A 13531-nucleotide genomic window follows, 5' to 3' on the forward strand; every position below is an offset into this window, starting at 1 on the left:
AGAACGAATTTGTGAGTCTGGACGAATCTGTCTGTTAATAAGGGGCTTTACCTATAATTATACAGTACTACGTCTCATAAAGATATGTGTCTTCAAGAACATTCATCCTTTCCATTATGTATATTACCAGTCTTAAGTTGTGATTTAGGCTGAATCATTCTGTTAAGGGTTTCTATGAAAGGGTTGAAAACCCCAACCACTCAAAATGTGTTCGCAATCAGGAATCCTCCCCACCCCATGGACGACCCCCTCCACCTCGTAGACCCAAACATGTTCGCAGTCTGGACTGTTCGCAATCAGGACTGTTCGCAATCAGGAGGACACCTGAATGGTGACGATTTGAAACGGCGATTAAATTAATAATGCATAAACTACGTCATGAAATGTACAAAATGTCTAGTAGTAATAACAAACTTACCTAGCTAAACCTAACATAATCAACTCCTATATGACCTAGCTTGAACTAACTCACCTAACCCAACCTTACCTGAGCAAACAAAACCTAACAGTCTAGAATATTGATATTTATAATATTTTTATTAAGAAGATAAGTAGACCTATCAGTCCGAAAATGTATCTTAGGTTACAACCTAACCTAACCTAATTCTTAACAAAGCTTACCTGGCATAAACTAACCCAACCGAACCTAACCTAACCCAAAACAAATTCCAACAGTAAATTGAACAGTAGCCTATTGTATTACAAATTATCTTTTTAAAGGGAAACCAATAGGCCCAACTATGTGCAAATGAGTTTCCAGACGTCAGCAGTGAGATTACGAAACTTCTTAAAGAGATTTATTTTCAGCTTTAAAAGAGATTGCGGCCTTAATTCTTGGGATCTTCCGCCTTAGACTTTGACCAGTAACTATCAAAACTCATTAGTGGCCTTACCAAGTCCGTTGTATGAAAATCATTAATTGGCCACAATGTGTAGTAATCTGTAAAATACTCTATAAGGTAGATTGCAGATAAGCAGTGAGTTGTTTACCTCTATAAAATTTAAATACGAGAATGGTTGTTTTTGTTGGAAAATCTAGTTGCTAAACATCATAAAGTGTAACTGTAATATAACACAATGTAGAAAAAAATATTGTAGTACAGTGTACAGCCATAAAATTTGTTAAGTTGATGCTGTCTCCAATAATTATGTATTTTTAAGTTTTACCTTGCAAATACAGTTTCACGATTGAAATGTCTCAGTTAGTATCTAACTCTAATATTTTATGAAAATATTAAAATTATTACAGTATTTACGAACAAACTCTCAACCACAAAGTATTAAAAAAACTTCATTGATGGCCTTTATTTCGTCGAGGCATAGGCCCTATCAATTTATAACTAAAGTAGGAAAGAAGTAGATTAAAATTACTCAATGTTGAAATTCTCACCTTTCTATCACTTTCATAATATTGAATTCACAAATATGTCAACAATTCATCTCTGTAGTCTTACAATGAATAGAAAAAACGTTTCATAAAACGGGTGATCATGTTATAGGATCTCTAAAAATGTAAGAGGAGAATTTAAACGATGAAAAGCTTGAAACCTCTAAGGTTTAAGGATGTTTATTTGTTATTAGCGTACCAAGCCACGTATAGTATCACTGTTGAAATTGCTTTTTGATCCTTAACCTAAACGTGTCAATATAAATACGATCCTTTCAAATATTACCTTAAAAAAATACACTTAGTATCTAAGGATTATTTTAGACAGTAAATTGAGAATTTAATACATCTATATTTATTACCAAGTGTGCAAGAATTATTTCTTTGTTAATTATTTTAAAAACCAATACTATATTTAGCTTCTTACTAACATATACTTTTTGAAGATGCATAAATAAAACAATTTAATAAATTACGTCACTACGAAACACCATTTACTTTTGGACTTTGAAGAAGAAATTCCGTCTATATGGACCAGCATTAGCTAACCTTTTGCCACCATAAAAATTATATTTTCCTTTTCGTTTGTAATTTTAATATTGATAAAATATGCTACAGTCTATTATCAATTTATAGATTTTTTTAAAATGTTAAAGTAAGATATCCTATTCTACCTCCTTTAACTGAGTTGGTATTTATTTTTAAACTGGTTAAAACACTAACTTAAACGGGGAAATTGGATCTATACCTATACTTGTCACATATTAGGACCTACTCCCATAATTATTTATGTAGAAACACTCACCCTTAAGTACGTAATACTATTCACATTTAGATATAATGGTGGGAAATTCCTTCTGTATGGACCAGCTGCAAATTTTTATTCAAATGTTTTTGTTCAATTGTTAAATGTACCTATCACAGCATTGTTAAATATCTTTACATTGTAAAAATTATAACTCTATCAGCTTTCGATATTTTGATAGTTGACGTGTAAATTAATATTGCTATAGTTTTTGATAAGTTGTCCTTTCGTTTCTTTTGGTATAAAAGGCCTATACCACAGAAAACAGGGGCAACAGCTCCAGTTAGAGAATTAAATATAAGAAGATTAAACTTAACCTAACATAGCCTAACCTATCCTTTTCCATAGTCACAAGCAATGTTTTGCCATATAGCAGGGTATTAACCGAAACAATATTTATTTGAACAGATAATAAGGCACATTAATGCATCTCGGGAACAGCTTGTGTGCGAATAATCCTTCCGGTTCATAAAGGAACTATTTTATGCACCCACTTATTAATTAAATAACTAGTCTGTTTACGTACTGTAAACTGTTTGGTGAAATAGACCAGGTTCTATGTCAATTTAAAACCCTAGTGTTTATATCCTAAGGATATCAAATATATTTTTCTGTTTCAGGAAATCACGATGTCCTCTAGACAGACATGAACGAAACCTCCGAGGACCTGGAAACACTCAGGTCTGTTTGCTATAGAAGTTTCAATTAACTTTTAGTAGTTTACGCAAATACGACACGAGTAGAAAATTTAAGGCACTCGCCGAGGCTCGTGCCTAAAAAACTTCTACGAGTGTCGTAAAGACTATTAACGCGAGTTGCGTACACTACTTAACCCACGACCGTTTTGTAATTACTAACAATCTGGGTTTTAATTAATAATAATCACTACTCATAACTTCTTAGAGAGGTTATGTTTTCGTTTATTGTCATTGTCAATGAAAGTGATGCAACGACTTATTGTATAATCAGCTGATTTCATGTACTGTAATTACGTGTTTGAAAAACTTCGTTAAATAAACGTTACTTTTTTCAGGGAACATGTTCTACTTTCATACCATAAATACTGTATCAGGTACAATTAGGGAAATAATGCATCTTTTTACAACTGAATAATATGGTGAATCAGTTAATTTACATTTAGGTTTTAGCATCAGTCCACAACGAGTTGGGCGAAAAGTGGTTAAGAGATTATCAAAATAAACCAGAAGCACATTTTTATCAATAAATTTTACCTTATTTTGTATCGTCCATTTAATGAATTTCATATCTTTGTTTCGATTTTGGTGGCAAAAGATTAGGACAAACCGCTTGTGCTCTCATTTCTATCTCGCCAACTTTACTATCACTAACTGACATTTTTAAAACAGTTTAATCCACCTTCCTTTAACTTCCATCAACTTAGGTTAAGATTACGCGAGTATCAACAGGAACAAGTCGGATCAACAATTAAAATTGTTAACTGATCAGCTGATTAGTTGACATTCGAAGCATTACAATATTACTTATATTCCCTCAATCCTTGAACCTCATTGGTCCGTTACCCGTGTTGTTATGAGAAAAACTACGCCGTTATGAAATGAAACTATGCTTTTCAATTCTAAGAAGTGAACTGAAATGGCTACTTTAAAAAACGGTCGTAGGTTTTATGTTAGTTGTCTAATGGTTGTTGGTACGTACTTGTTCCCCGTCGCAGTGTGCATGATATCCTACTTATTATCTACAGGTTTTCTACGTATCTACTAATTTTATAATGATTTTTTAGGTACCCGGTACTCCTCAAAGTGTTCCTGATTGTCTACCGATTACCTTTGATTTCACAGGTACCCGGTTCCCGTCTCATTCTTCCTGATTGTCTACTGATTGCCTACTGATTTCACAGGTACCCGGTCCCCGTCACAGTCTTCCTGATTATCTACTGATTGCCAACTGATTTCACAGGTACCCGGTCCCCGTCACAGTCTTCCTGATTATCTACTGATTGCCAACTGATTTCACAGGTACCCGGTCCCCGTCACAGTCTTCCTGATTATCTACTGATTGTCTACTGATTGTCTACTGATTTCACAGGTACCCGGTCCCCGTCACAGTCTTCCTGGTGGTCGCCTACTCCGCTGTGTTCGTTGTTGGAGTCACTGGCAACTGTCTAGTAGTTACAGTAGTGTATCGTTCACCTCGGATGCGTTCTCCTACAAACCTCTTCATCGCCAACCTCGCCTGTGCAGACTTGTTGGTCAACGTAATCTGTCTTCCGTTCACCCTCATTAGTAACATCATGGCAGGTTAGTAAGACTTTTTAGTTTTACTTAGTTTTCTTAAGTTGTAGTTAGACATAATTGTGACACAAACTTTCAAATTTGAAGACCTAAAGCACTATAAGCACCCATTATGTAGATTTCGATTTTAAACCTCACTAAAATAAATGAGGCAGTCTATAAAACACTTTACGGCCCTCAATTTTAAAGTACTCGTACATTGGGAAAAGACAAGAAATAAAATACCACAGTTGTTTAAAGTTTTCCCCGTTTGTTGATCCCTATATGCATATTTATCATTCATTAAATCATAGCAAAGTATCGTGAAAGCATACGTATATATCACCACCTTGGAAATAATGAAGTAGTGCAACTCACGTAACTATCTAAAGCTAACTATTTATGGTTATTAAAATAACCCTTGATATGTTACAAACATTATCTAAAACAATATTTTAAATAGCCCCCAAGCCCTTTAATTTAAGCTACAAAATCTATTATAATTAAATAAGCCGTTTTATATTTCACTATTACGAAAAAAGGCTTAGGTAAATTTTTAACGAAACTGTTCCTTAAATACATAATTTACAATCTTCATTCGTGGCAAAGAACTTGAAGAACTTGCTAGATTGCTTGTAATAAGGAATAATTTAGTTTTTCATTAATAGGATTTAGTAAATCAACACAGACTACATCAAAGGCTGGATTAGCAGCCTCTCTTGAACTGATTATTTTATAACCAACGACATCAGAGTTAATTGTTTGGTAAATATTTAATTCGTAATTTACTACATAAATTGTCTAATAGTATAAATTCTGTAGGCTGTTCAAACCATTAGGGATTAAACAAAACAACGAAAACCCATGAAATGTAAAGTATGAGCATATTTTAAACAGTTTTGAGCACAAATACAAAAAAAATCTTCAACTTTACCCCTAGTTTATGAAAATTCAAAGCAAAGCCTCTTGAGTTTAAGGCACGGTTGGCCAGCCTGGTTGATACAAAGTCTTAAGCAAGCTTTCTAACATATTTACATATTCATGGTTACCGCATGCATAGATATTGCTTGGAATTGGAATAGCCTATTACCTCACGTTGGGTACTCGGTGTAAGGAAGTTGTAATTTAATGCTTTATTAGGTTGTCACAATCATGTAATGAATAATATTTTTTTTTATTAACTGAGTTAGTTGTATTCATTATATGAATTTTCCCCACCTCGACTATTTCCACACTTAGTTGACGCTTTACATGGTAAAATCTGTATTGTCGATATTATGAACCAGTTAACTTTTTTTTTGTAAGGGAATATGTTAGAAGAAAATGTAAATAACGTATGTTACTACACAATATTTGTTTAAAGAATTAGCTCTTTGTTTACCATTGAAAATAAAGGTGCAAGAACTATTATTTCTTATTCCTTATCTTCAACTTTCACAAAGTATGTCTATGAACACTATCAGTACATTTGTTGCCATCTGTTGAGTGGCACTACTTATCCTCTGTTATCATCTTATTGTTAATGCATGTGTTTGTTCAGCCTGGACCATGGGTTGGCTTCTCTGCAAGACCATCCCTTATCTACAAGGTGTGTCTGTGAACGCTTCCATCAACACATTGGTTGCCATCTCTGTAGAACGATGTCTCGCCATTTGCTACCCTTTGCGATGGCAAATGACTCTCCAGGCTTGTAGATCAGCTGTAATCTTCATCTGGGTCTTCTCTCTCACCATCACACTTCCCTGGGCCGTCTTCTTCAAGCTGCAGACCCCTTATGAGGGCAGTGACTTTGAGGTTGGTATTTTTTATGTCCCACATTTATATTGTAAGACGCTATAGACTCTCCGGAATCATTTCCCATTAGGCTAGGTCTAAAGGGACACGCTATTATCACAAATATATACATTAGGGATTGGCGGGGTTTTAACACGTCACCTTGGGTACTGAAGTACCATGCTCGATCAGACCAGATCGCTCACCCAATTAAAAATTGTACTAATTAGATTATCTTTTACACTTTGGTTTGAAATTACGTCAAATATATTGTGAAATATTAGTACAGTTAATTTTTTGGGATTTCTTCATAGTGACTCAATTAATTTACGCTCTAGAAAAATGCATTTATATTTAGTCTACTTCAGGATAGCCGACATATTAACAATGATTATTAAAAAAATATATAAATAGAGTTAGTAGTTGACTACTTGCCTGGACAGCTCCAGTTTTGGGAGTCGTGGTAAGGGAGTAGAAGGGCCTTAGGCAGCGATGCTAATTTTTTTAAACAGTAATGTAAATTTACTATAAAACCCATACAAAACGGACCAACGTGGGTTTCCACGAAAAAAAACGGCTGTAATGAATTTATTGAGATGTATGTTACAGTGCTTTTTACCCTGGACCCAAACGTTGTAAAACTTACAGTTCAAAAATAAAAAAAAATTAATTTTTTCTTATAAACCTCATCTTACCTTAGTATAATTTTAAACTTTTTCCCGATAAAAGTAATAGGATGTTCAATTTTAATGTCTAATTATTGGGTATGTGATAGTTTAATACCGTTTATTTCGACTAATAAGATATTTTTGCCATCAGACGTGCCGAGAGTCTTGGCCTACGCCTTACAGTGAGAACGTGTACTTCGTTGTGGCAAACCTAGTGATGTGTTATCTTCTACCACTTTGTCTCATCAGTGTGTGTTACTTCCTCATCTGGAGAAGAGTTTGCTGCAGAACTTTGCCGGGAGAACAACATGGCAACGGCAACCATCTCATACACAGGTTAGTAACTAAGAGATCAAGGCACTGCTCCGAAAGACAACGAAAGGCTTTGCGGAACTATGTTTTTCGAAACTGTGCCTTTCGAAGCAGTGCCTTAGTTGTAAATTCTTTACCGAGCGATGATTTTCGAAACTCTGCCTTTCAGAGCAATGCTTAAGCTGTAAATTATTTTCGGGACAGTGCTTTTCGAAGCTGTTACTTTCAGAGCAATTCTGTACAGTTTCATATATACATCAACGGACGGTATAATTACTAGTCCTACTGTATTTATAGTATCATGTATATTCCTACAGCAACACGTAAAAAACTATTGGGAAAACATTTACCAAATATAAATTGACAAACAAACCCCATATGGTTTAGCCTGCATTAGGGGATAATTTATTGTAGAACTGCTATAGGGGTTTTAACAAAGAAAACGTTAGACCAAAGTGTCAATGTCCAAACACCCAACATTGGGTCTTTAATAAGCTTTGTCCTTTGACTTCAACTTTACATAGAGTTTTGCTTTGCTTTATTGTTAAAGGGGTTTTGTGTGTACATTTCAGAGGATTTCTAATATAAATAATGTTTGTTCGATTTAGAAACCCAATCAAATACGGTTGCAATACAATTTTATTTCATATGGTTCAATATAGGAAAAACACATCACGGCTCTTTATAACCTCATCTTATAGTTTTATTTATATACTAATCAAATAACTTCTCACCTTCCAGTGTTAACTATCATTAGGATAAGAGGTTAAATTATATTATAATTGTTTACTAGACAGTAAACATGCATAACAGTTCTTTGTTTGAAGTTCATTGTTGGTGATGGTGAGTTAATGTTGTTCAAAGGTTTATTGCGGACATTTTCCATCACGATTGTAAAAAAAATGTTGAACAAGAAATGCATAACAGATTAATCAATGGCGTTTAATTTCATTTAGTCACACAATCATATGATCAGGCCTAACCCTACTGAACGAATCAACTGTTTCCCTGCAAATAGTCAGCAGGAATAACTTTTTATAATCTCAATTTCCGATTGTAAATGATCATCGATAAAATGTTGATGTGTATACTGTACCAGTACCGTGTTTGTTTCATATTTTAAGATTTAGAGCTTAAGCTGTAAATATTTTGAAGAGAGCTAGAAGCCTATTCTACCAATTGATATAAATGATTGATATACCACGTTCATATTAGTGAATCGTAATAAAGAGCCTGCTAATATGGCTGATTTTGAAGTGGGATTCATTTTATTATTAATTTCAAGCATTTCCAATACAACTTCAACAAGTATACCCAATAAAAAAACACGTAATAATGGCTAGTCGGCCAACGATACATTTTTGAACTCCTTAAATTAGCTGTATTTTCGCTCGCCTTGCAATAAAGGTGTTCAGTTATCCAGCGTTTTAAATATTCTGGCACCACAATAGTCCTAAACGGGGTACATCCTGATCCAGTTTTCCTAGGTCAAAGGGGATGGTGGTCCAAATGATCTTGGTAGGCTTCGAATGGTAATCTTGTACATTTTATGGCTGCCTCAGATCTATTTGTTATTCCAGGTCAAAGGTGAAGGTGATCAAGATGCTGCTGGTAGTGATAATTCTCTTCGCCTGTTCCTGGCTTCCTCTCTACGTCATCTTCACCAGGATCAAGCTAGGAGGAGACGTCAGTCCCGGTGGTGTAGAAGAGGTCCTCATAGACAACCTGCTTCCCTTCGCCCAGTGGCTGGGAGCCTCCAACTCCTGCATCAACCCCATCCTCTACGCCTTCTTCAACCGCAAGTTCCGAGCAGGGTTCCGCGCCATCCTCCACTCTGGTTCCTGCTGTACACCTTTATACTACGACCCGTGCAGCGACATCAGAACACTCAGTGGGAAAGACTCTGTCATGATCAGGAGCACGATCAGAAAACCACTGAGAGGGAGTAAAAACCGGATGACTATTTCCTCTGGAACTTCCCTCATGACCAAACCGTTGTGTAAAGACATAAATATTAGAACAATGTCTTTGCGAACACCTGTTAGTAATGTGAGGAGAATGAGTGTCAGCGCGGATAATACAAACAACGAAGACGTGAAAAACAGACACGGGACATTCGTCTGAAGACAAAACGTTGGCTTGTGAAGGTTATTTGGAGCCTCGAGCGAAGGCCTGGCGGCAATTTGTGCTCGGGAAGTTTGTAAATAGCTAAATATTGTTAACGAGATATGTGTCTACAGTATTACAATTGTTCATGTTCAAGCTAAACGAAGCCTTTTGGAGAGGTTTACGAAGGGGATTTGGTGCTACTATTGTTAGTCCTTTTCAAGGTAATTGATGGGTTTTGTTGGTAATTTGTAGTTGGCATATAGAAAGTTGTATGTATTTGATACAAGATTTTTCTCACGGTATTTTTTAGACCGTAGAATAAGAACTTGGTGATTTAAAAATGGTTCAAATTATTGTCTCAACAGAATTAAAATGATTTTTTATTTGAAAACTGTTTTTAATTTGGATTAGGAAAAGTTATGATTTTATAAAATATTCTTTGATTTACTTGGAAGAAATCGGTATGAAATTAGGAACACCTAGGATACCTAAACAAGTATTGTATGTTGAAAGGATATCAAAATTAATAATTTGCAATACTACCGTTTTGTATGGAAATATTTAGTTAAGTATTTTCTATGACCTTAAAAGAATTACTCTAACACCTCTAGGGTGAAACCCTTATTACGAGATAAATATTAAATTTTGAAGATCTTATGCTCTTTCTGTGTATGTCTTCTTTTTTTAAGTTTTAGTAAAAAAATGGCAGTAGTTTGTGATTAAAAAGGTAGCAAAAAACTCATATGACCTTTGATAGGTTAGTCCAAATCCATACCAACTTTCACATAAGGAATTAGTATGATGAAAAAAGATCTAAATACATTTCAATTTTCAAAGGTTCAAGTGTTCAAACCTTGAAGTTTTAGGATTAAAAGTTCAAAAACAAATGCAAAACTAATTTCCATAAAAGAGACAAGCGTCTCAAATCCGAGAGGGGATGAGACAGTGAGAAGAAGAAGTATTTGAGTTGTCAAAGACAGGAAGGGTAATTGAGGGAAGTTACATTTTGTTATGTTGGCATCACAACTAAGGGAAGTTACATTCTGTTGTGTTGGTAACAGCAATATCCGCTTTAATATCTTGGGAGTCCTGAATGATTTCACTTCTTCACTGTCAAGACTTTCAGAACTAATCTGGTAACATTATATTACTATTGGGTCTTTTAAGGGATTTGCAATTGAGAGGGGTAATATTAAATGGATAGAAATAGTTTTTCCATCATGATTTTGTTTCATTCTTAGTTTTTACTTAGATTGGTGATCGGGTTAGCTACAATCATCATACATTTTGTCGAAAAAAGATCAAACTAATTTGAATTCAATAACTGTTTTGCAACCATTAATAATTCATCTAAAAATGACTGTTGTTTGATGAAATGTAATTTGACTTAAAAGTATTGAATACTATTTACGAACCTAACAACGTTACATTTTATAGGATTACGCCCTTGATATGGTTGACCTGTGCCCAAGAACGAGCGATAGGCTGTCAACAATAATTTTGTAAGTATTATAATGTTGGTATAGTTACATAAATAATCATGTTTTATTTTCTTTTAGTTGACCTTTTTCTGTCAATCATAATTCCCAGTCCCAAGACAATTTTAACAAGACAATCGTGTCACATGTTTAACGATTTTATGTGTTGTTCACAGTTTGGCGTAGAAACGAGACATCCTCAGCCAGTAGACATCTTTACGTCCAGTAGCGATAAAGGATGTACAATATTTTATATGAATGTTTTATACAATGCAGCCCTAAAGATGAATCATCAGCTTTATACGTAACATACAGCTATATATTTGTAAATGGAAAACAATAAACTGTTAATGTGGTTGTTGGAAATGACTTTATTATTTCCTGCGTTAGTCTTATGCTTTTTAGTATTCACTGAATATAGGCCTTTGAATATTGTATAGGATATGACAACCTTTCTAACAAAAATCCTGCAAACAACTCCAACAAACATTAAAATGAAACCTATTTTGTGGCCGATATAAGGGAGAAATGTTCTTACATCTAATGTATAAGAAAATCAGTGACAATAAACTGTGGTAGTTTACAGAAATATAGTTGAATTCTTTTTCTTCCTTTCAAAAGCCAATATAATGTGGCTGAAATGTAACTTGCCCCTTCCAGTAACCTTTTAGCTATTTGAGATAGCTGAAATCGGTTTGAGGCAACCTTCTTCGATTGGCTACAATAATGATGGTTAATTTTTAAACTTACCCTAAGGAGTAGGAGTAGGGGGCAGAACAAAACTTTCAAATAGGAAGTATAGTTGACTTACACATAACATAACCTGCCTCAATGGAACTAAACATTCGACATAAAGACAAAAACAATTAGGTGGACTACTGCTAACAAAATGGCCACTAAAAATATTTTTAAACATCACACCCTATCTTATATATTACAAAATTTGTTTTTCTTTTCCGAGTTCGTTTGCCTCTTTTACCCGACTGATTTTCATGATTGAGGTCTCGAATTGAAGGTATGCACGTGCAGATTGGCAATCAAGCGTTGGCATAAATGTATCTATAATCCCACTCGGTGTATACGTAGACGAAATCCTTAGTGACTCTTTCACATTTGAGCTGCAGCGAGAGCAGCAGGTGAGAGTGCATATTATGAGTGAGGATGGAAAACACGATTTTTACCGTGTGAAGTATACGATAATTTCGTACATTGTTCACTTTTGCAAATTGTATTACAACCCAAATAATTGCTTACTTCTTGTTTTGCTATTGTGTACAAACAGCTGTTACCGTTGCAATCCTACTACACTAATAGCTATTTCATTGTTCAAACAATCCTTTTTATCAGCTGATTTATTAATAACAAGAAATAGACAAGCAACAGCTGATTAGCATGAACGATTCCACATGATGAATTATTTCAAATTTATTAAAGTTAGTTATAATTAAAAAGTTGGACGATGAAAAGCGTCCAACTGATTTAGTTTATTAAGGTGTCGTGTCATTAGATTTGTCATTAAATTTTAAAAATACATTTTTTATAGAAATCAAGATATTAAAGGTTTGAGCTTTTTTAATAGCTGCCATTTTGAAATAGTTTGAAAATATAAAAATATTTTTTGTAAGTTCATTGTAACGTTATCTTACATGTATTTGACAAATTTAAAGAATCTATGTTGAAGCGTTAAGAATCTATAAGGAAATCTAAAAAAATAAAAAATAAAATAACACATCTGAGCAGAAACATGGATAACTAGGCAGAGCCATGTGGTATATAAGTTACCCCCTTTATATGGGATAATTTAAAATGAATTAAAATTAAACATACTCGGAATAAGAATAAAAAATCAATGGTTAAATAATTATTATCATAGCTTATTAAATTATAATTTTTAAAAGGCAAAAATAAAATACAATAATCTGCTGGAGCTCACAATGAGGTCAAAAGACAAACATTTTGTGTTGTTCTGCAACAGTAATGAAATTAATATTTTAGGTTTACCTATTTCAGAAAACTGGACGTGTCCAATTTGTTTTGTCCATTACACAGATTTCATTAAATATGTGTTAAAAGTATAACTAATTAGTGTTGTATAAAAATAAATATTAAATTTTGATTCAAGTAGATTTAAACATTTTTAAGACTATTACTTCCTCTCTCATTTATATTTCCTGCATGTATCTTTCAAAATATTTACTACATTTTATGTTATAATTATCATGTTCGTTGTTTTTTTTTCTAATTATTGCTTATGGATTATTGTTGTTGGATCATGTTTTTCATTATTTTCAATGTTATTATTTTTACAATCTATTAGTGTCCTTCTATTCTACTTTCAAATCAGCTGTTTTTTAATTGTTATTTGCCCTTTTCTAAAAGATTGTACTTAAATCTAGCTCAGCTTACCAAATTTAATTTATAATCTTTAATCCACCACAAATATTACAATCGTGTCGTGTTTAATATTTGACTTTGTAATAATCCCTCTGCGGTTAGCAAACGATCAATTCTTAGTTAAAATTCGAAATTGTCAATTCAGGTTTTAACAATCATGATAAAGTGTTAAAACATAAAATTTGTATGTAAACAAAATATTTCATTTGTAAACATTCGACCAAACTTTTTATTCTTGGCTAGGAAACAGTTGATAATAATGACTCAATAGTTTATTGGATTGAAAGAACATTGAAAATTCTTTGATGCCAACTTTAAAACTTAAATTGTTTTGAGTGTTTCTCTACGTATAA

The 13531-nt window shown here is 33.7% G+C and overlaps 1 protein-coding gene across 1 annotated transcript; it reads left to right on the forward strand.

The window, feature by feature from the left end:
- The first annotated feature begins 3851 nt into the window (after positions 1-3851).
- LOC128984885 (neuropeptide SIFamide receptor-like) lies at positions 3852-11156 on the forward strand. Its single transcript, XM_054404254.1, has 7 exons — positions 3852-3886; positions 4260-4471; positions 5985-6238; positions 7037-7221; positions 8778-9527; positions 10744-10808; positions 10961-11156. Exons 1-5 carry the CDS (start codon positions 3852-3854, stop codon positions 9319-9321), a joined length of 1230 nt encoding a protein of 409 aa, XP_054260229.1. The 3' UTR covers positions 9322-9527; positions 10744-10808; positions 10961-11156.
- The last annotated feature ends 2375 nt before the right edge of the window (positions 11157-13531 follow it).

The sequence above is a fragment of the Macrosteles quadrilineatus genome, unplaced genomic scaffold (genome assembly GCF_028750875.1).
Source record: "Macrosteles quadrilineatus isolate MER2022 unplaced genomic scaffold, UCM_ALF_1.0 Scaffold_2__2_contigs__length_208266976, whole genome shotgun sequence".
Classification (NCBI taxonomy): domain Eukaryota; kingdom Metazoa; phylum Arthropoda; class Insecta; order Hemiptera; family Cicadellidae; genus Macrosteles; species Macrosteles quadrilineatus.

Coding starts and splice junctions, on each gene's coding strand:
- LOC128984885 (XM_054404254.1), top strand. CDS start 3,852: ATGGTTGTTGGTACGTACTTGTTCCCCGTCGCAGT. Junction 3,887..4,259: donor TACTTGTTCCCCGTCGCAGT/GTGCATGATATC, acceptor CTGATTTCACAG/GTACCCGGTCCCCGTCACAG. Junction 6,239..7,036: donor ATGAGGGCAGTGACTTTGAG/GTTGGTATTTTT, acceptor TTTTGCCATCAG/ACGTGCCGAGAGTCTTGGCC.